The 26,296-nt window shown below is 36.1% G+C and overlaps 1 protein-coding gene across 9 annotated transcripts in view; it reads left to right on the top strand.

The window, feature by feature from the left end:
• ICE2 (interactor of little elongation complex ELL subunit 2) overlaps positions 1–24,205 on the top strand; it is a 60,728-nt gene extending 36,523 nt beyond the window's left edge. For all 9 annotated transcript variants that reach the window (XM_045822824.1, XM_045822819.1, XM_045822821.1 and 6 more), the window contains 7 exons: positions 449–1,433; positions 2,145–2,320; positions 8,120–8,249; positions 14,955–15,039; positions 15,290–15,340; positions 15,939–16,197; positions 19,778–24,205. In XM_045822824.1, coding sequence (XP_045678780.1) covers positions 449–1,433; positions 2,145–2,320; positions 8,120–8,249; positions 14,955–15,039; positions 15,290–15,340; positions 15,939–16,197; positions 19,778–19,900 — 1,809 coding nt within the window. In that variant the 3' untranslated portion in view covers positions 19,901–24,205. The remainder of the gene's footprint in view (positions 1–448; positions 1,434–2,144; positions 2,321–8,119; positions 8,250–14,954; positions 15,040–15,289; positions 15,341–15,938; positions 16,198–19,777) is intronic.
• The last annotated feature ends 2,091 nt before the right edge of the window (positions 24,206–26,296 follow it).

Raw genomic sequence — 26,296 nt, 5'->3', positions numbered from 1 at the left:
CTGATTGATGCACCAGACGCAGAGGCTGGCGACCCTTCACAGTGGCAAAGAGGCTTTTCTCCTGTTAGCTAAGTCCAGGTGTCTCTGCAAGAGTGTGTGGAATGGGTGTGAATGAAAATCTGCTTCCTTCCTCTTTTCTTTGTGGCCCTGTCTATTTTTTGATTGGTGGAAATTCCTCACGGGCTGTGATAGTTCACAAGTATTCCCATTCCCTGTGTTGTTACAGCTTGGCAAATTTGTGTTTCGTCAACGTTTCAGTGGGAACGTAAGGTTAACTAAGTTAGTTGGTAGTAATTTATTGCCATCTTAAATCAAGAACCTTTCAGAGCCATTAGACTTCTGCTTTTAAAGAGCATGAACCGTGTATGTGAGGAGCCAGGGGCATTAAGAGATAGATGAGGTGTGGCCTGGAATTTTTGCTAATAGTTTACCAATATGCTTTCTTAAGATATCTAATGAAGTTAATGAGTGCCGAAAAATTGAGACCCTTGAAAATGTGGATCTGGATTTTGATGATGACGTCACAGAACTCGAAACTTTTGGAGTAACCACCACCAAACCATCAAAGTCACCAAGTCCAGCAAGCACTTCCATAGTATCCAACGTGAAAAATACTTCCACAGCCCCCAGTGCAGCAGCCACTCCCATGGCACCAGCTGCACCAGCAGATGTTTCTGCTCACTCTAGAAGTTTATCTCAGATTCTAATGGAACAGTTGCAAAAGGAGAAACAGCTGGTGACTGGTGTGGACGGTGGCCCTGAAGAGTGTAAAAATAAAGATGATCGGGGATTTGTACCATGTCTTGAGAAGGCATCAGGAAATTCTGACAAACCTCTGATGCAAGATGGTGACTCGAAAACATCTGATGCCTTACAGCTAGGAAGCTCTGCAGAAAATGAAACCTCTGATAAAAATGGCATGGCTACTGATACTATGTATACTGATGAAAGACTAAATGTTCTAGAGAACACAGACAATTCAAAGGAAAAGACTGTTATATCAGAAGCAGCAAAAACTGAAGATGCAATGCTTTGCAATAGTGATACAGATGAAGACTGTTTAATCATTGATACAGAGTGTCAGAAGAATAGTAATGGAAAAGCAGTTGATGTGGGTTGTAATTTAAGTTCTAAGCCGGCCAGCCCAAATTCTTCCTCAGGAAACCAGACTAATGCTACTTGCAGTTCTGAAGAGTCCTGCGTTCTAAAAAAACCTATCAAACGAGTATACAAAAAATTTGATCCAGTTGGGGAAATTTTAAAAATGCAGGATGAACTCTTAAAGCCAATTTCCAGAAAAATACCTGAATTGCCCTTAATGAATATAGAAAATTCTAAACAACCTCCTGTTTCCGAACAACCCTCCGCTCCTTCAGATACCTCTAGTTGGCCAAAAACTGTATGGCCAACTGCATTTCAGAAGCCAAAAGGACGTAAGTAAATATTAATTTAAAAAGTTCGTATTATCTGTTTTACCTATTCCTTGTCCTTCGGGTTTTTTCCCCTTGTTCCCTCACTCTCTTTGTTATAACTTGTCTTATAATCTTTATGTAGTCATTGATAAGTCATTTTTTAAATCTATTGATCAGTATTTTAACTTCCAAACCTCTCTGAATATATACCCAGAGTTGTATGGATTTTGTAACCTGTGTTTATCCAACATGTACAGTGACTGCTAAGCTATAGGTAATGTCGTTTGTCAAACTGAAGAAAAGGAAGTGCATCAAAAATAATCGTAAACATTTATTACTCCAAAATTTATTTATTCTTGGTGTTTTGTACTATTTCATTTTGTGAAATAGATACAAAGCTGCACTTCAGCTCTGCCTAGGTTAGGAATAACAGTTTTTAAAACTTTTTTTTTCTTCTCACTTCATATGTTGTCTCACTAACTTACTCTTTGTCTAGGGTTAGTTAAGATAGTTGTTAAAAGAAAGAACCTTAAAGCTTCAATTTCAGTTCTTGCTCCAGTTCCAATAAAAGGAACCAAGTGGTAATAGTGTGATGGTCAAATGAGATGAACTAGAAAGTTATAGATGATAGAAATTTAAAAGTAGTTCATTGAATTGTTTTATCTTGGATTATGCTAGATAAACAACTAATGTATTTTAAAATAAAAATGAGAAATACAATTATTTTTAAAGGATTGCCATATGAACTTCAGGACTATGTTGAAGATACATCAGAATATGTAGCTCCTCAGGAAGGAAATTTTGTATACAAGTTATTTAGCCTGCAAGACCTGTTGTTACTTGTACGATGCAGTGTCCAGAGGATAGAGACCAGACCACGTTCTAAAAAGCGGAAGAAAATCAGAAGAGTAAGTTGTTACTTGGGGAGTTAGGGTGTATTAGCATAAGTCGGTAATCAGCAATATTTAACATGGCTTTGTTACGAAGTTTAATTTTAAGTTGTTGAACATTCTTGTAGTAATGTTTCCAGGTTGAAATGTTAGTAAAATACTGAAAACATTCTTAATAAGGAAAAGTGCTTAGTTAAATATAGTAATCACGAATGCTGATAATGTTCTTGCATGAAATAACATAAACTTTGTGGAAAATGACAACATCATAGATTTGACCTAGCCTGGCACATATGTTCCTGCTTTCTCTGTGAGTTTGAATTCCATTATGTCACACTAACCCCTTTCTCTCTTACTTCGGGGACCTTCTTGACTCATTTTAGAAGTCCAAACTGTGAAAGGTAGGCTTTCACACACATTTGAAAAGTCTTCCCAGAATTGCTAGGAGACCAGATGTCATTCTTTCTTTTTCCTGTCTTGTTTCTTTAGGTTTGTTGTCAATATTTTCCTTAGTTAAAAAAGTTTTTGCTACAGTTTGCATTAATTGGCTCTTTCAGCAGTTTTCTCTATTTGATATTTGAAATTATCTTCCAGATTAGTTTGGGGTGTGTGTGTGTGTGTGTGTGTGTGTGAGAGAGAGAGAGAGAGAGAGAGAGAGAGTGTGAGAGAGAGAGACCACTGAACTCTGGTGAATAAAGAGTAGCTTCTATATTATGATTGATTATGTAAGACATTGTGAAGTCTCTAATTTTTCTTGAGAATTTTTTCTTTTCTGTACATTTATTGTAGTATATATATATTTTTGAAGTATTAATGCCTAACCTACCACCCAGTAAGGATCCTCAGTCACTACTTTATAAAATTCCTAACTTATCATTTGGTTTCCATCACCTCTTCAGGCTTGAAATTTTAGAAACCCAGTGGTTTTGAATTAAATATATGGGGGAGTGTTTTTTTGTTTTGGGTTTTTGTTTTAATAAGAGAAAGTCAAGGTGACAAAACAACTGTACATTTGGTAACAGTCTCCTTGTTACAGAACAGACCTGGGGGTTGAGTGGTCCCTCTGTCACTGTGGATTCTTTGCCTGCCACCAGGAAATTGGAATTATGGCTCTCAATGCCAGAGTTTGGTGAAAAGGAAAGGAACTATTTATTCAGAAGTGATACAGGCTTAGAGTAATGGCAGAATGTCACTGTTAACACTCAAAGTCCCTTAAAACACCCACAAACACACACAGTCCTTCCTTCCCTCCCACTGCCCAGTCAGGCCAGTCAGGGGTACCATCCATGGCTTGGCTAGCTCCTGGCTTTCCACAGTAATCTGCTCGGCTGGCAGGCCTCCCTCAGTTCCTAGCACCATCAGCTGTGTTGCCACTTATCTCAAGATCTTAATCTAAATCCATGTGGTATCTTCCCATGGCCCACCAGCGAGTCCTTTCACCCCTTTCCTTCCTGCAATGTCTTTCTTGCATTCTTTCAAACTGCTGAGAGAACTCTGCATGGCTGCTACATCTTGCTTTCCTGCTCCATAAGTCACATGGTAAAGGGAGCCCCCAAACCACGTGGTTGGTCCCCCAAAACCACATGCTTAGACCCCCACATAGCTGCTGCGCCTGGGTTTAAATCCCAGTGTGAATCTTCCTCTGTAACCCCATTTCCGAGTCCTCCCACAATTGGCTACACCTACCAGCATTCCCGTATTTTTCCAGCCCTTCTTGGCTGCCATAGTTAGTCCAGGCAGGTGTGGACCTGTGGCATGGAGCCAACCATGTCCAAGCTCTCACACAAGCATCGTAAAAGGGAGCTGCCTCCCAGTTACAGCATGGGTTCAAGTCACGCCCATCTCCCTGGTTCAAAGCATGTCCACAGCTACTTAACATGTCCATGAAGCTAGCCAGCTGTTATAGATATGTAAAATAACCACTTTTGCATGTCAGCAGTGAAACTGGTCAACTGTTGCTATGCAAATAACTGTCAGTGGCCCTGCTCCATGTGCCCCATCCCCCAGTACAGACTTGTGGGGGTGAGAATATCCTGTATTTTTATGTTTTCTGGGCACCCTGAGTTCTGGACCCCATTGCAAACCTCTCTTTGGAGGGAACCGGGCTGCACCCCCAATACATCCTCCTAGATAAATACCAGTATTCTCTGTATTAAATGATTTTACTTTATTTGTTAATTTTTCCTGTCTCATCTACATTTAACTCTGATCAATTTGATAGCCATAGCATAAACATCTCAAATACATAGAGTGTCAGTGCTATGGATTATCTTTTCAAGTGTTATTTTTATTTAGTTATTTTTTAAATCCTCACCTAAGGATATATTTATTGATTTGAGAGAAAGAGAAACCTTAATGTGAGATAGAAACATTGATTGGTTGCCTCCCATACATATCCCAACCCAGGATCAGACGTGCAACCTTTTTGGTGTGTGGAACGATGCTCCAACCAACTGAGCCACCTGGCCAGGGCTCAGAGTTTTATGTCTTTAATTCTTATTTACTATCTGATTTATTTGGGGAATAACCTTATTTCTTTCACTACCCCGTGAACCCATACCACTTTGCATTGATCTGCCAGCTTACAGCACTCAGAAATTATTGATGGGCAGGGTTGCTCGAGTAAGAATTGCCTAGAGATGTTTTGAACACTTACTTAATTCCTGAATTCCTATTAAAGACACTGTTATTCACTTGACTGAAGTGAAATTTGCAAATATCAGAACAGAACCTGATTGGAGAGAATTCACTCTACATCAAAATATATCCAAACAGTCCAGCCCCAAATAATATCTGAACAGCCTTGTATTTCTGATTGTGTCAAACCCAGAATAAAATTTAAATTTTTTCAGTGAATAGTTATTATATTACACCTATCATTATATGTAATAAGGTTTAGTTTTTACCAAGTTTAGTACACATGGTTTAAATCCCTTAGTAGAATGTGTTTCCCTGGCTGGCGTAGCTCAGTGGATTGAGCTCAGGCTGGGAACCAAAGTGTCCCAGGTTCGATTCCCAGCCAGGGTACATGCCTGGGTTGCAGGCCATAACCCCCAGCAACCGCACATTGAAGTTTCTCTGTCTGTCTCTCTCTCTCTCTCCCTCCCTTCCCTCTCTAAAAATAAATAAATAAAATCTTAAAAAAAAAAAAAAAGAATGTGTTTCCTTTGGAATCATATCCTGTTTATCTCTGTTTCTCCCAAATGTTTTATACCATAGAAACTCAATAAATAGGTATTGAATAAATGAAAACAATTGAGGGGTGAGGAAGAAGGAGGGTGTTCTTAAAGACAGGAACTTAGGGAAGTTGAGGCACTAGTTTGAGAAATTTTGAAGTGATACTATTTAAACTGCAGTTGGGTTAGAATCCATCCTCATCAATATTTCCTGCTTAAAAATCAACTTGTTTAGAGAAAGCTTTAAAATATGTTTAGAAGTCTCTCCAACCACTGATGTACAAGAACCTCATCTTCTTTAGGTCTTCAGTTTTCTGTTATCATCGTGGAAATTTTAGTTTCCAATATCATTTATCCTTCTTTATCAAATCGCTGCTTAATAAGAACTGCACATCAGAGAGCTGTAACAGCAGCCAGTCTCAAGTGATGGAATGAAATAAAGAGGGCTAATTTGGACTGGGATGAAGCTAGAACTTAGTGAGGGCTACACATAGGTACGAAATCCACACCAGGTAACTTGGAATGATTTAATATTATGTGTTATTATATGTCTCAGTTAGCCAAATTTCCTAAGAGATGTATTCTAAAATGATTCAAAATTTTATTTTTTATTGAATTTATTGGGGTGACACTAATAAATACAATTTTATAGGTTTCAGCTATACACTTCTATAATATATCATGGAGCCAATTATTTTGTAATTTATATTGGTATTCCAGGATGAGAAAAAGGATAATGAAGGTGCTTGAATATTAGGAAAGAATGGAATGTACACAATAGGATCAATGCCAGGAAATAGCTATGAAATATATATTTAGGAATGTATATAAAAGTTTAAAAGGTTTATGTGAAAAATTGAAAGATAGAACCAAGAAAAGAAGAAAAGTTTTCACTTAGGGAGAATAGGAGTACCTATCAAGGGAGAAAGGAAATACTAAGTTTAATTTTTATAGTTAGAAAATTGTTATTGCATTTAAACTTTCACTTTAATTTTGGAGTACTAAGGTAAAATATTCAGACTTTCCCTTGGCTTCCTGGAGATGGCAGTAGAATACATACAGAAATTAAAACCAGATTCAGGAGTTAGTTTAACAAATATGGCAGTATTATCAAAAAAATTCTCCAAAGTATTTTCTTTTCAGAAATAGTACAGTAATATCTTTTATTTTTTAAAAAATCTTAACTCTGTTATCTATTTCTGATTCAAAAGGGGAATCTTCTTCATCAGTTGTTCCTTTCCCAACACTGCTGTGAACTGGCCGTGTCCTTGAGAAAATTTCTTACCCCTCTGAGCCCTCATTTCTTTATCTCTAGCTACTGTTTGCAACTATAAGGAACTTTAAATGCAAATTGCCAGTTGCTGAAGACTTATTATACAATAAAATACTTGAGTAATAAAATTGTCCTAATCATTATATATATATCTATTTTTATGTAAAATATATATTTTTTTCTTTTTTTTTTAATCAAGGGGCCTTAGTACTGAAAGTTTGGCCCCAGGAACAACAACTTGTTAAAAAATTGCAAAACCTTGGTCTTCACCTCAAATTCCACATTTAACATGATCACATTCCTATGCACATTGAAATTTAAGAAACACTACTTTAGAGTTTTAAAACATTCAAAGGTAATTATGAACCAAATCTTCTGTTAGCAGAAGTTTTACTTCATTTGAATTGTTCTTACCACCACCATTGTGCCAAGCCCTTATTTGCCACTTTGTGAAAATCAGGAATTCTGAAACATTTATAAAATATTTTCAAGTATATAATTAGTGACAGCTTAGTGTAATTTCAAAAATATTGTACTAAGTAGCCACATCACTCTAAGTTCCATAAATCATGTGTTTCTCCTTCTGCAGCTGGGACTAGAGACACTGCTGTTACGAGCAGAATTGTCTGGCAGAAATGAGATGACATGAATAACGTTATATTATTTCACAAGCATTTGTTTCCTTACATATCTTCCTTCAGACCAGTAATGGGTACAGTTGTTTTACTTAACCTATTTAATGTCCTGACCAGTACTCTCTAAACGGAAAATTTGCCAGGTACTGACTGTCTACAATAAAGCTTTCATGTTAATAAAGCTGATGGCATTCACAGATGTTAATGTAGGTATTAATGCTCATACATTCATAGAATGAAAACAAGCTGCTCAGAGTATTCGATCCTTGATAATGTGAATGTGACTAATGCTTTAAAGGGGCAAAAAAGAAATCGTTTTTTTATCCTCTTGAGAATTAGTATATTTCACAGTCATTCCTTTCTGGAATCTCGTTTTTAACCTTCAGGCAATTATGTATCATAGGCTATGTTCCAAGGTTTCTGCTGTCAGATTCCCTGACAGAAGTCAAGCGTGTACATTTGGGGCCGGGGGGCAGGAGGAAGCGGGAGAGTGTTGATTGGGATGGGCTTTGGTGGGGTGGTTCAGGATCTCTTATTCAGCCTCATCTTGCCCCATCTACCAAAGTTCCATCTATCTTTCTGTCTGAATCCTACTGTATTTGAAAGGATCAAATAAAATTACTTGAAAGTGTTTTGAAAGTGGCAAACTTTCAAATATATATGTATAGGCAAATATATATGCTGTAAGTAGTAAACTAATGGAAGTTTGAACAAGTATAACCTTGCATTGCAGCAATTCCCAGTGTATGTTCTACCAAAAGTAGAGTATCAGGCTTGCTATGGAGCTGAAGCTCTGACTGAAAGCGAAATTTGCCGCTTATGGACTGAAAGCTTACTGCATTCCAACTGCTCATTTTATGTTGGTAAGTTGTATAAGAGGCTTTGCTCTCCTTTTTCATTCTCTTGTAAATATATACTGTATTTTGCCGTGTATGGTGTGCATGCATGCTTTTGGCCCAAACTTTCAGGGAAAAAATCTTTAGTTTTAAATATTTTTATTCAGTTTTTTATTTATTTAAATTTAGAAACAAAACCAATCATCATATTCCAGGGTATTATTTTGCATACAGATATTATTATTGTTTTCTAGAGTTACACTTTTAATGCATAAGCATAAATAAAAGAATTAAAAGCATTTATAGTGATATGGAAATAGTACTACCCATGTATAATGTGCATCCTTATTTTTCCCTCAAAAATTTGGACAAAAATAGTGCACATTATACACAGCAAAATACAGTTTTTACCTTTTTAATATTATATTTTATTGAGTATGCTGTTACAGTTTGTCCCAGTTTTCCCCCTATGCACCCCTCCACCCAGTACCCCCCACTCCCTCCCTGTACTATTGTTCATGTACATGGGCCATGCATGTAAGTTCTTTGGCTACTCCATTTCCTATGCTATATTTTATACCCCTATGGCTATTCTGTAACTACCTATTTGTACTTCTTAATCCTTCTTCATAGTTGTCGGACTTCTATTCAGCTTGATTTCTGAAGGTTCTGAGTGATGGTTGTTCTGTAGTTTAGTTGTCATTTTGATGTGGCATGTGAGGAGGAGAGCTGTGTTTACCTGTGCCTCCGTCTTGCCCGGAAGTCAATACATGCTTCTTAATTCAATTGTAAATGTCTACCCTATACTTTTTGTTTTCAGATTTGTGACTTTGTTAACATTCCTTTCTATTAAAACACCATTCATACTCCAGAGTTGAATGGTAGTGTGGGACTAGCAATATCTAATATTTTGATTTACCTCTTATTCCCTATCTATTTAGTTGTATGTGAATGTCAACAATATTATTTTATTTTTAAAATATAATCTTTAACAATATAATTAACTAGAAATATAGATGTTTTCTAATGAACTTCTTTAAAAGTACTTTTTGCTTTAAGCATATATTTTGAAATGTCTTTAAAATTATGATGACATTTTCAAAATCTCACATATTGATGACATTTTTTTACTTTGTTTTTGCTTTGTTGTCTTTGGGGGTGCATAGTTAGGCAGGGATTTAATTTGTTTAGCTGGGTTCGTGTACTGTTAACGTACTTCACCCAGAGAATAACTAATCATTATTGATATTGTTCCCTTCCAGTGGAATATGCCTAATGCCACAAATCTTGAATCGATCCCAGCCATCCGAAGTTGCTCCTCCATTAAGCCATTTTCGGCCTCTGATCTCTGAGTGCACTGTCTTTTTTTCACTGCTCTTGTTACTTGTTGCTTGCTTTCTACTTCATTGTTATGTTTTACACCTTTCCTGTCTTCCCGCTGAACAGTAATCAGTTTAAGAATCTAATGAAACTTTATATTCTTGTAGTGCTTAACATAATTCCTTGTATATAATCAATGTTATGAGTGTGTTTTTCTTGCTTATTCAAAAAAGGTTACATACTGGAAAAATTTTTTCCGTATTTTAGTTAACCAATATTTTGTCTTCATATTCTATAAAAGTATTAATAAGATCATTGATTCATCCTCTCTGCTTAGCTCAAAAAGGAAGTGCTAAATGCACTACTTGGTGGTACTCTAGCCCCCTTCACCCTTCATATCACAGAAGCTCATTGTAGCAGTTTTTGACCCGTGACTGCAGTTTCAGTGTTCTTCGACATGTCTCTAGCCACAAAACATACCAACAGTCCACCCACATACCAAGCAGTTGCCATACACATCCACTTTAGGAAAGGACCAAAGGGAAACTTATCACTGAAATCTTCTTTAATTTAAAGTACTGACAGAGAATAGATATTCACAACTAAAACATTTAAGGTTTTTTTAAACAGTAATATAATGGCATAGATGAACAGTTCGCTCAAAGGAATTCAGCTTTATGTGTCACCATAGTGTCAGGAAGACCACTGTCCTTTCTAGTACTTTATCTGGTACTGCCTCATCTGTAAATTGGGAATTGCAATAATTTTTATTTAATTTAACTTTTTATGTTTTAATTACAGTTTACATTCAGTATTATTCTCTATTAGTTTTTTTTACATAATATTTTTTTAATTTTATTTTAATCATTGTTCAAGTAATATTCTCTATTAGTTTTAGTGTACAGCAAAGTAATTAGAAAATCATGTACTTTACAGAGTAGTACCTCTGCTGCTTCAGGTACCATCTGACCCCGTGCATAGTTATCATGGTATTATTGGCTGTATTCCCTATGCTATAATATACATCTCTGTGACTGTTCTGTAACTACCAATTCATGCTGTTTCATGCCTTCACCACTTTCACCCAGCCCCCAAACCCTCTGCCTTCTGCCAGCTGTCAGCCTGTTCTCTTGTCTATTTCTACTTTGTATATTTTAATAATTAGATTATACATATAAATAAAATTATATTATTGTCTTCCTCTGTCTGACTTATTTCATTTAGCATAAAATACCCTCTAAGTCCATTCATGCTATCACAAAAGGTAATATTTCATTCTTTTTTTATGTCTTAGTAATATTCAATTGTATACATATACCACAGTTTTTTTATCCACTCATCTGTTGATGGGCACTTGGGTTGCGTCCATGTCTTGGCTATTATAAATAATGCCACAGTGAACATAGGGGTGCATATATTCTTTCAAATCATTGTTTCAGGTTTCTTCAGGTTTATTCCCAGAAGTGGAATCTCTGAGTCATAAAGCAGTATCATTTATAATTTTTAGAGGAAACTTCATACTATTTTCCATAGTGGCTGCACCAGTCTGTGTTCCCCCCAACAGTGCACTAGGGTTCCTTTTCTCCACATCCTCACCAACACTTGTTGTTTGTTAATTTGTTGATGAGAGCCATTCTGGTAGATGTGGGGTGGTGTCTCATTGTGGTTTTGATTTGCACTTCTCTGATGATTAGTGACATTGAGCATCTTTTCATATCTCCATTGACCATCTGTATGTCTTCCTTAGAGAAGTATTTATTTAGGTTTTCTGCTACTTTTTAAATAGGTTGTTTATTTTTCTGGTATTAAATTGTCTGAGTTCTTCTAAATTTTGTATATTAACCCCTTATCCGATGTATCACTGACAAATATATGTTCTCCCATTCAGTTGTCTTTTGGCTTTGTTGGTGGTTTCCTTTGCTGGGCAAAACTTTTTTTTAGTTTGAAGTAATACTGTTTATTAATTTTTCTTTTGTTTTCCTTGCCCAAGGAGAAATACCAGAAAAAATATTGCTACAAGAAATATGGGAGATTTTACTGCCTATGTTTTCTAGGAATTTTATGGTTTTGAGTCTTATAATGAAGTCTTTGATCCATTTTCAGTTTATTTTTGTACATGGTGTAAGAAGGCAGTCTATTTTCTTTTCTTTTCTTTTTTTTTTTTTGCATGAATATGTCCAATTTTCCCAACACCCATTTATTCAATAGTCTTTATCCCACTACATGTTGTTGCCTCCTTTGTCAAATATTAATTGACCATACAGGTGTGGGTTTATGTCTGGGCTCTCTATTTGGTTCTACTGATCTATATGTGTGTTTTTATGCCAATACCATGTTGTTTTGATTACTGTGGCACTGTAGTATAGTTTGATATCAGTTGTGCAATACCTCCAACATTGGTCTTCTTTCTCAAGATTGCTGAAGCTGTCTGGGGTCTTTTGTGGTTCCATATAAATTTTAGGATGATTTGTTCAGCAATAGTTCTGTGAAAAATGCATTTGGTATTTTAATAGGGATTCCACTGAATCTGTAGATTTCTTTGGGTAGCATGGACATTTTAATGGTGTTAATTCTTCCTATTCACAGACATGATACATGCTTCCGCTTATTTGTATCTTCTTCAGTTTCTTTCTTTAGCATCAAAATTTTCCACTGGTCTTTTAGCTCCTTGGTTAAATTTATTCCTAGGTATCTTTTTTTGTTGTTGTTACAACTGTAAGTGAGATTGTTTCTTATTTCTCTTTCTGATAGTTCATTATTAGTATATACAATCAATTTCTGAATAATTTTGTATCCTACTTTACTGAATTCATTTATCACTTCTAGTAGTCTTTTGGTGAAATTGTTAGGGTTCTTTCTATATAGTATCATGTCATCTGCAAATAATGAAGTTTAAAGGTTTTTTTAATGTACAGTTTAGCATATAAAACTGCCATCATCTATATGGCTTACTTCATCTAAAGTATTCTTAAAAGTTCTAAGTAATCATTATCCTGTGTGCTGTTTGTCCTCAACAGTCTTACCCACTTAAAGCAATTCATTTTACTGTAATGGGATGGTGTACTTGGTTTCTTTGACAACTGTTTGGTGAGAAACTTACATTGTATGGATGTGTGGTTCTGTTTTCTCTGGGAGGTTTGTGTATGGGTTAATATGTTTTGAACGGCTATTTCTTAAAAAGATTTTATTTATTCATTTTTAGAGAGAGGGGAAGGGAGGGAGAAAGAGAGGGAGAGAACCATCAATGTGTGAGAGATACATTGATCAGTTACCTCTCACATGCCCCCAACTGGGGACTTGGCCTGCAACCCAGGCCTACGCCCTGACTGGGAGTCCAACTGGTGACTTTTCAGTTTGCAGGCCAGCACTCAAACCACTGAGCAACACCAGCTGGGGCTGAAATGCTATTTTTAAAGCATCTGTGGGTGTTAAGTTTTTTTTCAATGTTGTTATATTACTCTTTTAATTTAAGGAAAATTTTGCAACAGGGAGGGAGTGTAGGAGACAGGCTAGGCCCTCATAACGCTTAGTATGGAATTCTCGGTGTAGTTATTTTTGACTGACCATATTTGATGTACACTTTAATACATACTTTGAATTAAGATTTCTTAAAAAGGTAAGAACTGTTAGTCTCTTCAAAGTCAAATTTAGTAAAGGTCTAAAAAGACTTTATTATATTTAATGTTCCCTTTCTACAGTTATTAAACCATTAAAATATCTTCGTTATTAGAAATGTCATTCTATGATGAGTGTTAGAAATGCAAAGGTGAAACTAAAACTTAGCATAGAAAATAACAAGTAGTATGGGAAAAATAGATTTGTTGTCTTAGAAGAAAAGTATCTGGTAAAAATGTTTCTAATTCTTTTTATTAGCATGAAGCAAATGAAATGAAAGAGGGCTAGGTATGAAAATGAGATACTAGTTGTGTGCATTTTTTATTGTCTTAATGATTGGCATTGGCTTTTCAGGTAACGTGTTTTCATAACTAAATATTGAAAGTTAAAAAAGTAAAAACAAAAGCGGTATTATTTTCAGCATTAGTGAGAGTTACACTTATAAAAAGCAAATTGATGTTTTTAACCATGGTGCTGAAACATGGTTTTTGTACTGATCTAAGGTTTAACTCAGGGCTTTTATATCCTTAGAACATTTGAGGGTCTCGGTGTTGTGTCTCAGCCTGTTTTGTCATGGAACATACACATTACTTTTTAAAGTAGAAGCATCATTTTGAGAATTTGTCATTTTGGTTTTTGGAATTTCACAGTTATGTCACATTTGTAAGAAAGTAAAACTTTGAGCAGACTATTTTGATTTTATATTTAACCACAAGAAATCTCATGGTCTGCCTTAACTAAAAATAAGTCAGATATTTTCAGCTTTATTGGGTTGTAATTGACAAAATAGTAAGATATTTAAACTATACTTTGTGGTAAATTCATATATGTAGACATCGTGAAATGATTTCTCCCATATATACTTAATTGACATATCACCTTACATATTTATATTTTTATTTTTTTGATGAGAACATTTTGGTTCCGCTCTGCCAAATTTTAATTATATAATACTGTGCTATCAACTATAATCGCCATTTATACATTAGATCCTCGGACCTTATTTTTCTTATAGGTGAAAGTTGTACCATTTTACCAACATGTAACTATTTTCCTCATCCCCCTATCTGGGAGAATCACTTTTCTACTCTCTATGAGATGTTTGTTTTTTTTTATTTAGATTTCCTGTATGAGTGATACCATGCAGTATTTATCCTAGTCTGACTCATTTCACTTAGCATAATGTCCTCAGGTTCTATCTCTTTGGTCATAAATAGCAGAATTTCCTTCTTTGTCATGGAGGAAGAATATGCCATTGTATATACATCCTGCATCTTTATCCATTCATCTGTTGAGGGACACTTAGGTGTTTTCATATATTTGGTACTGTGAATAAGCTGGCTTTTACAATCTAATTTTTATCTGAACCAAGTATGTCTTAGAGATGTATAGAACATGCCCAAATGAAATTTGACTTTATCTGGTTACTTTGATAATAGGTGTATATTTCTCTAAAAATTTAATCTCCATAAAAATTCAACTTTCATATCAATTAGAAATACCAATATTTTAAGTTGTTATTTTTAAATTGTGGGCTTAGGGGTGTATTGATATATAACCTTTTCTACATTCGGCACATTTTTTAGAAATAATACATCTTTTGTAATCTGACTTTTTAGGTCATTTTAAAAACAGCTTTACTTAATAAACTTAAAACTCCTCTTTTGGAATGTAAAGTTCATTTATAGTTATTACAGCTTTATAAAAACATCTTTAAAGAGACTAGGTAACTTGTTTTTGGTTTTGTTTTACTTTTTAATTGCTGCAATTGTTTTCAAGTTTGATATTTTACTTTAGGTCATATCGATGCATTTACTTCAAAGCTTTTCCTGCTAGAAGAAATTACCTCAGAAGAATTAAAAGAAAAGGTTTCGGCACTCAAGTAAGGTTTATTTTGTGCTCTCATACAATCCAATACCTGATTTTGAAGGAAGCTCAGAAAATGGCAAAAATTAAATAAATATTATAATTTAATTGAATTGGGGATGCATTTTGGTGTCCTGTGTTTTACACTGTCTCACCTATTTTTGTTGTTGTTATGGAGGGCACTTCTCTTCCTATAGAACTGTAACTGTTAAAAAGTAAGGGGTCTTTTGTTGTTTAATTTTACATGAATGTCTTCTATTTTATAGGATTTCAAGTTTATTTAATATCCTCCAACACATTCTAAAGAAATTAAGTAGGTAAGTATTTTTTTAATAGTTTCATTGATATTTTTTATTTTCTTTGATGAAAATTCATGGAAACTGTGAATATATGCTATTAGGAATAGATAGAATATAACCTAGAAATGTAAGATGTATTTTTCTGTGTCAAAGTTGAAATTATGAAAATAAACTAAAAAATAATGTCATTTACACTTTTCTATGAGGCAAATTACGGTGATTTCCTGTTGCCACTGTAACAAATGACGGCAGACTAAGTGTGCCGTCATCAGTATAAAAGTGTGCCTTTTCAAAGTATAAGTGTGTGTTGTCCATGATTAGACAGTTAGGCAGACTATTTGTTTCCCATTAAATAATTGAAAACTTACAAATTGGCTGATACTGACAGTAAAAATAAAATACTCATATATCCTGAACTTTGGAATAAGAATGAAAATTAGTTGCCTTAAAGACATGAAAATAGTTTAAAAGACTTCTTGAATCTAATTTGATCATAAAATTATTTTTAGAGGTGGTATCCCATTTCCGTACTGTTTTTGATTTTACTCATAGTTCATGATTAAGAAAATGCTGTTGAAGTTGACACACTGAGTTGAGTTTCATTGTGTGGATTTAGCTTGCAGGAGGGTTCCTACTTGTTGTCTCATGCAGCAGAAGATTCTTCACTCCTGATCTACAAGACCTCTGATGGAAAAGTCACTAGGACAACATACAATTTACATAAAACACATTGCAGCCTCCCTGGTGTCCCTTCCAGTCTCTCAGTTCCCTGGGTTCCATTAGATCCCAGTCTGTTATTACCGTATCATATCCATCATGGAAGAATACCTTGTACTTTTCCACCTAAGTCACTAGGTCCCACAGCACAACAAAAGGTAAGATCTTTTTTTTTAATTAAATGTGCCATTGGGTTGTTTATTATTAACCTATTTCACTGGCTATATACTATTTCAACTTGATGTCCACATTCACCATATCAATCATAATGTCATTGTAAAAGCAATATTCGTAGGATAGATAAAGTTGTATGCTCTCCTGAGTTTAGTTGCTATGTCAGTGGAACTTTCTATTTTTTGTAAGCTTTATAAGTCAGCTAATGAAAGTTGTTCTAGCTTGCCCAGTGGGCGCATGAGTGAAGAAGCATCCCCATAGTTAAGTCCTTTGTTCCTATGAAAAGCAAAGTTTGGTAATTTTTTTATGATAATGCTCTATTTCATTAAATATTTGAGGCAGTTTGCAAAAGAATACATACAATAAAATTATGATACAATTAAAATTGATAAGTAGGCTATAGGAAAATATAAAAACTAGCATCAGTGATTAGGGAATGCAGTGCTTATTAAAAGTACAATAAAATATTAAACACTATATTGTGTTTTGCTAAGTATTATATAACTCAGTATTTATTCAGTTATAATAAATGTTAGTCTCTTTATAGAATCCTTCCCAGAAATACCAGCTGGATGTGTTTCCTCTGTCTGAAACTTCCTGTAAGGCCATGACTAAGAAATACCCTTCATCGTGTCACTTGTTCTTTACAGCATGGAAGAAACTCCAAATTGAGTTCAGCTGTAGTAAAAGTTTTGATCCCTACAAATCAGAATCTAAATGTTCAGGAAACAAGAAAACAATGTATTTTCCTTCCCTGCTGCCAAAAATCTTTGAGTCAAAATCATTGTCTAAGTCTGTAGTCTTCCCAACATGTGCACCCAGAACGTGTCACATGTGGACTGTGTGGGTGTTTCTCTGCTCTTTTTTTCTTTCACCTTGAGCAAATGTACTCAAGTCCTTTGAGAAACAGCTGGAATGCAAATGCTGAAGTTTCTAAGATAATTTAGTGACTAGGTTTTTTTAAATATTTTTTTTTAGTTTTTTAATGTCACTATTTGGGAGGATCCTTTTAGAAATGAAAACTCCTTGCACATTCTTAGTTAACTTTGTCTAAGAAAATATATAAATGTTATTAACTAGTTGCTATGAATGAAAGAATGGAGAAAGTTCTTAGCATTTTAAACCATTTTGTCTAATGTTTTGGTTGCCTATTTCCAGTTTACATTTAATATAAGTTGTGATTCTTATAACCTTCTAAGGCACAATTTTCTTAGCTAATCTAAAAATAATAACAGAAAACTCTTTTTAAAGGGTTTGTGTTCATTCTAGAATAATGAATTCTTTTTAATTTATAAACTCTGTTTATAGTTTCTCACCTCTAACATAATTCTCTGTGGAGTGGCTCACTCCTTTTTGGTGAGAGTCAGCAGTCTCATAGCTGGATGAGACTCATTCTATATATGTAGGGTTTGACCACATAAATACAAAGTTAAACAATTCAGTTATATATATATATACTACTGAGAACTTCACTCATGTGTGTTTTTTAAGATAATTCATGCATTCAGGGACAAATACTTAGATTATTCAGGACCTAGTTGTCATATAGCCTAGCATTAAGTACAGTAGAAATTAGATAATTAATCCTTGGTTTGATATTTTCTCCAAGCCCATGAAAAGTTGTTGGTGATCTCTGACATACTGCCCTACAATCTAGCCCTACATTTGGTGGGAATTACTTCACCTTCCTCCCTATTTCCTCCTAGTTAGGCCATAGGAATGGGACTTTCTAGTCCAACCAAGATAAGCAGAGATAGGGATTCTAACCTTAGCAGCAATAGGAGAAGACCAATGCTTCAGGAAGCTTGGGAAAGTAAGGCACTATGTGAAACAGAAATCATCTATATATTTCATGCTATAAAAACTCATATAACAAATGTTTCTGCCTCTAATGTAATCCCTTAGTTTCTAGTCCACTAGAATTGGTGTCTTATCTTTGTGTAGTTCCTTGGGCACCAGAACCCTGAGAGTGTCCCAGTAGAGGCTACCTCTGCCTCCTCCTTCACAGAACAGAGCTTAATAGTGGGATCCCATTTGCTTTCTGTGCTACTCCTCACTTCTGCTTCCAGTCCTTTTGCAGTGGCTCTGTGCCTATCCCTTTTCTCCTTCAACATTTCTGTAACAAACATTCATCACACACACAGTCTTACAGTGGACATTTCAGAATGCTTGCTTGCATTCTGGTATATAGTAGGTATAGTGATATATAGTAGATACAGTCATTGTGGTCGGTATACTTTTGTAGTGAATACCTACTGCGTGGGGAGTGGCCTAGATCATCTAAAACCCACAGCACTTTTCTGATCGGTATGTTACAAAAGTTGATCACATTCAGACGGACTGACTGACAGACTCAACTCTCATCTCAAGATTGTCCTTTCTAGTCATCTAATGGTAAACCCAAAAGTTCCCCTAAAGGGACAAGGTATTAAGTGAGAGAAGCTGGAGTCTGATTCATTCTCAGTGAGCCAGTATTCCTTGAGAGCAATGCTAGTAATCTGCCTGTTGTATTAGGAATATGGGAGAGAGTGCTTGGAGTTACAGCAACACCCATCAGTCCAAGGTCTAGAGTTCACTGGACAGGACATGAATGGTACAGGGTGGCTAGGGAAAGTAGAGGCAGATATGGACAGCTTCTGGGGAAGTGGTATCAGGCTGTAAAGTTTCGGTCCTTCTTGGTGAGGCCTGGCTTTCTCTATTAACCCATTTTAAAACTTTATGCTCTCTCAGTGGCCAAGGTAATGACAGCATTTCCAGATCTCATCTTCGGCATGTCTGTAGTTAGCAAGGGATTGTATCTTAAGAATGTACCTTCTCTCTTCCTTAGACAGTGTGAGCTAGAAAGTGAGGATGAGTAGACATTAAGGTAGAACCAGCACCCCAGCTAAGTTTCTTTCCCCGTTTCCTTCCCTTCTTTCTCTTTTTCATCCTTGTAGTCTCCTTTCTAATTCTCTTTTCTTTTCTTCTTCCTCCTTCCCTCCCTCCCTCTCTCTCTCTTTCTTTCTTATCTTCTCTCAGCTCTTTAGTTTTTCCCTCCTTGCTTGGGCTCTTTTCTCTTTTACATCTCTTCCACATTTACTCTTTTCCCCTCCTCTCTGTACTCTTCTGTTTATCTTGCTTTCTCCACTTTGTAATTTCTCCTTCCTCTTTACCAGGTCTGACCTTCGTGAAGTTCCTTTGCCTCCTGTCAGTTTTCATTTCTTCCTCTTTCCTGCCCTTCAGCTTTGTCACTGCAGACACATTGCTTAAAAGGCCTGTGATTCCCTCATTTTCTAATTTAACATTTCGACCTCTTCCAAATTTAACACAGAGAGTGGTTTCCCCTTAGCTTCTCTTCATCTACTTTCATCTGTCCCCTTTCCTGATTGTTACTTGAAAATTTAGTATTTTAAAACTGTGTCAAATTAAAGCTTATTTAGAAGCAGCCAGGTGGCTAGGGATTAAAAATATATAGAGGACCATTTACAAAGAAAGTAATGCATGTGGTAATAATACAGAGTTAACTGTATATAAATATGTTGTAAACATGTTAAACTATTTTCTCTTCTTTGCTTCATCTCTTAGATTAGTGGAACAAGAATGCCTACACACAGCCGCAGGAATCCAGTTGCCATGGAAACCAAAAGCCTGCCTGCTCAGCAAGTTGAAAATGAAGGAGTGGCTCCAAATAAAAGAAAAATAACTTAAGGACTCTACCATGGAAAATGAAGGAGAAACAGTTATAACAATGTTCAGTTTGGAAATGTTTAGGGGGAAATATGCCTGAAAGATCAGTAGACAAGTTGAACTTTTTTTTTAGTGTCCTTGAGAGTTCTTAGAGTGCCTTGAAAAAATTTGTTGGCTGTGTGAGGGAATGTCTCAGCTAAAATGGAATAGTAACTATACTCTTAACTTCTGATGTTTGAGGAAAATCTAGATATGTTTTAACATGATCATGGCAGGGAACTATGTAGAAAAGAAAATTATTTTTATAGTAGACCTTTTCCAAAAATTGTAAATAGAATAATTTGCTTTTTTCCAAGAGCAATATTTATTGTTGTGTGTTATATTAATAACTTGAGTTATATTACCAGTCTGTTGAGAATGGTTCAAAACATTAGATCTTGCCACTCTCAAATACCATTTTGAGCAACATGTAAACCTTGTTTCTGACCCATTGTGACAGGGTTTTTTGTTGGTGGTGGGGCTTTTTGTTTGTTTGTTTTTTTGTTTTTAATCCTCACCTGAGGATACATTTATTGATTTTAGAGAGAGGGGTAGGGAGAGAGAGAAATATCGATGGGAAGCATCAATCCATTGCGCCCTGTACATGCCCCAGCCAGGGAGTGAACCCCAGCCTTTTGGTGCACAACTTGACGCTCCAGCCAACCGAGCTGCCTGTCCAGGACTGACAGTTCTGGTTGTTGTTGTTGTTCTACTACAGTTGTCCCAATTTTCCTTGGTTGTGATTGTTGCAGGTTGGTAAAGTCAATACCTTTAAAAACTTGGTGATATTCCCTGCAGAAACTAAAATTTAAAATAAAAAGCTTCCTGCCTCTGAAAAGTTAAGCCACCAATTTTTTAAAGATTTTATTTATTTATTTTTAGAGAGAGGGGAAAGGAGGGAGAAAGAAGGAGAGAAATGTCAGTGTGTGAGAGATACATCAGTGAATTGGTTGCCCCTCACATGCCCCCAACTGGGGACCCGGCCCACAACCCAGGCATGTGCCCTGACTGGGAGTAGAACCAGCGACCCTTGGGTTCACAGGCTGGTACTCAATCCACTGAGCCACACCAGCCAGGGCCAAGCTAACACATTTTTTGTTGGGCAATCGTTTGTTAAAACAACAACAACTTTTATTGTGTTACAGAGTTGGCGACGAATGCCCCTGTCTCTTGGCACAAATTCCAGTTGAGTACTGAAATACACTCCTGAAAGCAAAGAGATGATCATGTTTTCCAGAAAAATCTTTTTATTTCAGCTGATAAGGCTAATGTGTGGTAAAACATAAGCTATTTTTTCGTCATCTATACTGATTAATTTAAATTTTTCAGGACCACATCAATGAATTTGGAAAAAGTCACGATCAGCTGATGTTAATGTAGCTAACTTGGACTTAAGGAAGGGATGGACTTATTTAATTTTTTGTATTCATGTTGTTTAATGCCACTAAAGTTTTCAGAAATAGATGCGCCATTTATAAATCCAAGACAATATTAGCTTTGTTTTTGCAATTGTTATGTGTTTTATATTAATATAAGAAGTTTATATTAATATAAGAAATCTAGAATTCTCTAGAGTTCTAGAAATCTTTTCCAACTGTTAAAGGTGATAGTTGGGTATTTTTATCTTAAACTGCCAAGTTTTGTTTAGTTTAGATTTCTTCTTGGTCGTTTCTAAAATATGTTTAATTAATGAGTAACTACTAGTAAAGTTGTTTTATGTATTTTAATATATAATTTCCTCACGATCCTATTTCCTTTTTTAAACATTGAGCCTCCTTTAATGGACTGTTTTTTTTTTTTTTTGCTTTGTCACCTACTCCCATATCTCAGAAATACTTCAGCTGTGAATCTTTTGGCAGGGAACCTAGGGAGAGTCAGGGATTCCCTTGGAATTTGCTCTTTTTAAAAAACTAGATAATGATTTCTTCAGACTTCTAGATACCAGAAAGTCTTGACTTTTGTTTTTTTTAATACTACTTTTTACTTAGTAAAGTATGTGATCTTGCAAGTGATTATTTTGAAATTATTTTAGCCATATACTTGAGTAACTGATAATATATTAAGCTAGTCTTAGTTTTCTACTTGTGCTTAATTAAGCCTTTTATAAAACATATATTTGATCATTTCTTGTGTTCTTTTTCTTGATTTTTAGTTCTGAGAATGTGTAAGTAACAAAGTGACAGTGACAATATGAGCATTTTTTTTCTTTTAAAGAAAGAATAAGACAGACTCAGTGTTAGCGTTAGCAAGGATGTGATGGACCTGGCCCTCTTTTACCTCTAGGGTGAGGGTGTAATTCATACATACTTCTTGGAAAGTATTTAATTCAGTAAAACTTTGGGTATATCTGTGTCTCACACAGTCTAAAGTAGGTCCCCACTCATAACATTTTCTTTTACTATATATCACAGTACCTATTTGTTTACTTGACTCAGTGTGTTTCTTCTTGAATAGACTACGTGTCCTAAAAGGGCAGGGGCATGTTTGTTTGGTTCACCGTCATGTAACACACACCTCACACAAGCACCTGTCACATCGTTATTTAGTAGATATAACTTGGATATGTGAATAAATGAACAAGTAGATACAAGGATAGATTCTTTTTTTCCCAGAAGCTCGCATTCCAGTGAAGGACACAGCACTGATCTATGTAAATAAATGCTCCAGTAAAGTAAGATAAGAAAGCCGTTTAACCTTTCTTATTAGAAATGTAAGGCAGATTTTTCTAATATGAAGGTTGAGCTGAGTCTTTTAAAAATGAGGAGTTAGAAGGGAAGAATAAAAGATCTTCCACACAAAAAGAAGGCAGCAATATACAAAGGTTAAAGGTGGCCAGGTTGTAGGCTGTGGACATGGGAGATGAGAGAAAAAGACACAGGACAGGGACAGACATGCCATCCTGTGACATTTAAGTTTTGTCCTGTGCAAGGTGAGAACAGGTAATGAATTTTAATCAAAGTAAATAACATGATGAGATATGTGCTTGAAAAAACTCTTGCTGTCATTAGTTCAAAGAATGGAATGGAACTGGGAAAGACTGCAGAGAAGGAGAAGAGTTGGAAAGCATGAATACAGGGTAAAGGCCCTGAATGGACGCTGTAAGTGTAGGGTGGGCTCAGTGATAATAGAAAAAAAGTGACAGCTCGGTGAGATGGTTGGTAGGGAGAGCCAAGTATGGCTTCATGGTTCTCGTTTGGAGTGCTGGGTGAATGATGGTTTTAAACACTGAAAAGGTAGGAGAAGGCGTGCAGAATGGGAAGAATTTCTATTAAAATGTTCATTTCCTTTCACCACTTCTATTCCCTGAATTTGGGGTTCAAATATTCTGTTATGTACAGCTGCCTAATAAATTACCCCAAAACTCAGCTAGTTAAAACAAACATATATTATCTCAGAGTTTGTGTGTATCAGGAGTCCGGATGCAGCTTAGCTGGGTGCCTGTCACCCACGGCTTCTAATAAGGTTGCAGTCAAGCCGTTGGCTGAGGCTGAAGTCATTTGAAGGGTTGACAGGGGCGGGAGCATCTGCTGCCAAGGAGGCTCATTCTTGGTGGTGGTGGGAGGTGTCAGTCTCTCACTGGTTATTGACAGGAAGCTGCATCCTCGCTACCTGTACCTCTACACAGGTCTGCTTGAGCGGCTTGACACATAGCTGGCTTACCCCAGAGTGAGCAAGGAGGAAGCCACAGTATCTTACATCCTAGTCTTCAAGAGAAGACTGACTGCATCCATGCAGATTTGAGAATTGGTGTATCTTTGATATTTGAAGTCAGAAAAAGAACAACATATAGCAGAAATTAGTGGAATGACGAAAAGGCCATGAATGGAGCCCCAGGGAAAACTGCAGTAAAAGGAGAAGTTTCATTAAAGTGGCCAGTATGGGAGTCAGATTTATAAAACAGGAAATAAGTACAAGGTGAAGTGGAAACAATGGAATTCTTCATTGCCAATTGACCAGCAAAACTTGGAAATAATTTCACTATGTGGATCTTCTTTTGCAATCACAAAGGGAATTGACATATTTCTTCATTTCTGGTTGTACTTGGATTCTGGATTTGGACACTGCAAACTTTTTAGAGGTATAAGGAGGTGTGGGTGTAGGGTAGAGAGGGGAAAGAACACTTTTCTTTTCTAATATTTTTTAACATACTATATCTGAAATTTCTGATGGGCATACAGATAAAAATATTAAGCTGCTTGTTTGCTGTAGACACATGGTATTTTTTAAACCATATACCTTAGAATATTTGATATCAAGATTTGCTGAGTTTCTCATTGAGATGTTGAAATAAAGGGGATGCATTTAATTGTGACTTCCAGTCTTGCCATGTTCCTTTGGCTAATGTCCAAACTCCTTATGAAGGTATGTAAGGACAGATACACAGGCATCGACCCAGGGTTTGGGTCTGGTCTAAGCAAAGCTTCTGGAAAGAGCTGAGGCCCAGGTGAACATATCTAGGATGGGCCTCTAGATTTCTTCATCAAAAAGGAAGATTCTGCCAAGGGTTCGCCTTGGCATATATGTTTGCTTTCAGTATATAAGCTACTGTTAAATAATCAAGTAGCTACAAAAGGGGTTTTTTTTTTAATTGCTGTATATGCATGGTACAGCCTGGTGAATTCTCTGAGGTAATGGGGTGGGGGGCTAGGTGTAAATTAAATGCTGATTTGAAAGTCAGGAAACAAAGATTCTGTGGTTAGTGAGTTGAATTTCTCCTTCCCTTTTCTTGAGAATAAGCATTTCTTAGAGGGGAAAAAGGAAAAATACTTCCTATCCTGGGTTTTGCTTACCCCCCACATCCCCAAAAAACAGCACAGGAGGGTATGTGCATGTTAATCCCAAGAGTTGCACTGCAGTAAGGCAATGCAACACCTGCTTCAGCCCGGCTTTGGTACCACGTGAATTAGCCATTCCTGTCCCTGCATGCATGCTTCTGCACATAGAACTACATCTAGCTGGATTTGCTTTCACCTGTCAAAACTTTGCTTGTCCTCTATGGAAGTAATAATGCATTTTTGAGCATCTGTAGGGTGTAATACATTATACCAATCTCTTGGGATTTCAAGATAAATACGATTGGGTTCTGCCTTATGGGGATTTCCTAATCTAGTTGGGGAGATATATGTACATAATTAGCTATAATACAGGGCAGAATATTGAAATGGCACAGTAGTGCATAAGAATAAGAAAAAGGGATGCTTGCATAAGAGAAACTCATAGAAATAACTTTTAAGCTGTGTTTGAAAAACAATATTAACAGACAAAAAGGAATCAGAAATTGGAGCATAAGGGGAAATCATATGAAAAATGCTGATTTTAGGAAATAGCAAATGTACTCATGTAATAACCATTGGAGCAAAGGACAACAAATGGGAGGTGAAGAGTTTAGAGCTTGATAGTGGAAGGTATTCACAGTTACTCCCAGGTTGTTTGATTTCATTTTGAAAGCAATCAGGACGCATGTAAGGCTTTTTGAACAAGATGGCATCAATTTTAGGAAATTTACAATATTAAGGATTATTTAGAAAGGAGAAAGTCTTATAATAAGGAGACATTAACTATACAAATAGCAGGCAGATGGTAAAGATGTAAATTGGAAAGTCATTTAAAAGTTAGTAGCTATCAGAGTTAACTCTGCCCCCAAAATGAGTATCTGCCACATGTAACATTGAGTCTCAACTAGGTAACAGTAGGTGTTGGGAACACAAGCTGAATGGAAGATGTGGCACACGGAACAACGTGTGTGTGGAATTAGAAAGTGAGAGGTTTCGGAGACGGCTTTAGCCTGAGTGCTGCTGCTGGCAAATGGAAATGTCAGAGGAAGAATGTGGATGGGGTGAAAAGACAACCAGCAGTGTTCTCAACCAAAGGTCAGCTGTACAGTTAGGGTGATGTCCTATAGACTGAAAACAGGGTCTGGAACTTGGTGCAGAAAAATTGATAGTGAGATTTGGGAGCCCATTCACCAGATAATTGGGGCTAACTTTTTTCTTTTTTTTTCCCCTGTTCTTCCTTTCCCCTTCTGTTTGGGAGGGACTAGGAGTTTGGTTACATACCCAGTTAACTGAGCAAATAAATGCATTCAGAATAATGGGAAAGGGGAAGGCAAGAATAAACCCTGTGATGTTGGTTTGGAACTGGGAGTATCAGAATGAACTCATGGTACTTACCATATACACAGAGAAAGATGGGAGAAACACAGTTCTGCATGTGTACACATGCACACATATTTTCTAATTCTGCTGATAGGATCTAGAAACAATGATGTTCTAGTAGCAATAGCGCACCTAAATCCCGTTCTCCACTAAAAGAAGTAAGGGCTCCTTGGAGAAATGACTAATTCTTAAGACCAAGGCAGGGAAATTATGTCATCTTGTA

Source organism: Phyllostomus hastatus, unplaced genomic scaffold, assembly GCF_019186645.2.
Source record: "Phyllostomus hastatus isolate PE091 unplaced genomic scaffold, TTU_PhHast_1.1 phas_scaffold_501, whole genome shotgun sequence".
Taxonomy (NCBI): domain Eukaryota; kingdom Metazoa; phylum Chordata; class Mammalia; order Chiroptera; family Phyllostomidae; genus Phyllostomus; species Phyllostomus hastatus.
Note: the sequence above shows the minus strand (reverse complement) of the source record. Positions and strands in the feature narration are given on the sequence as shown.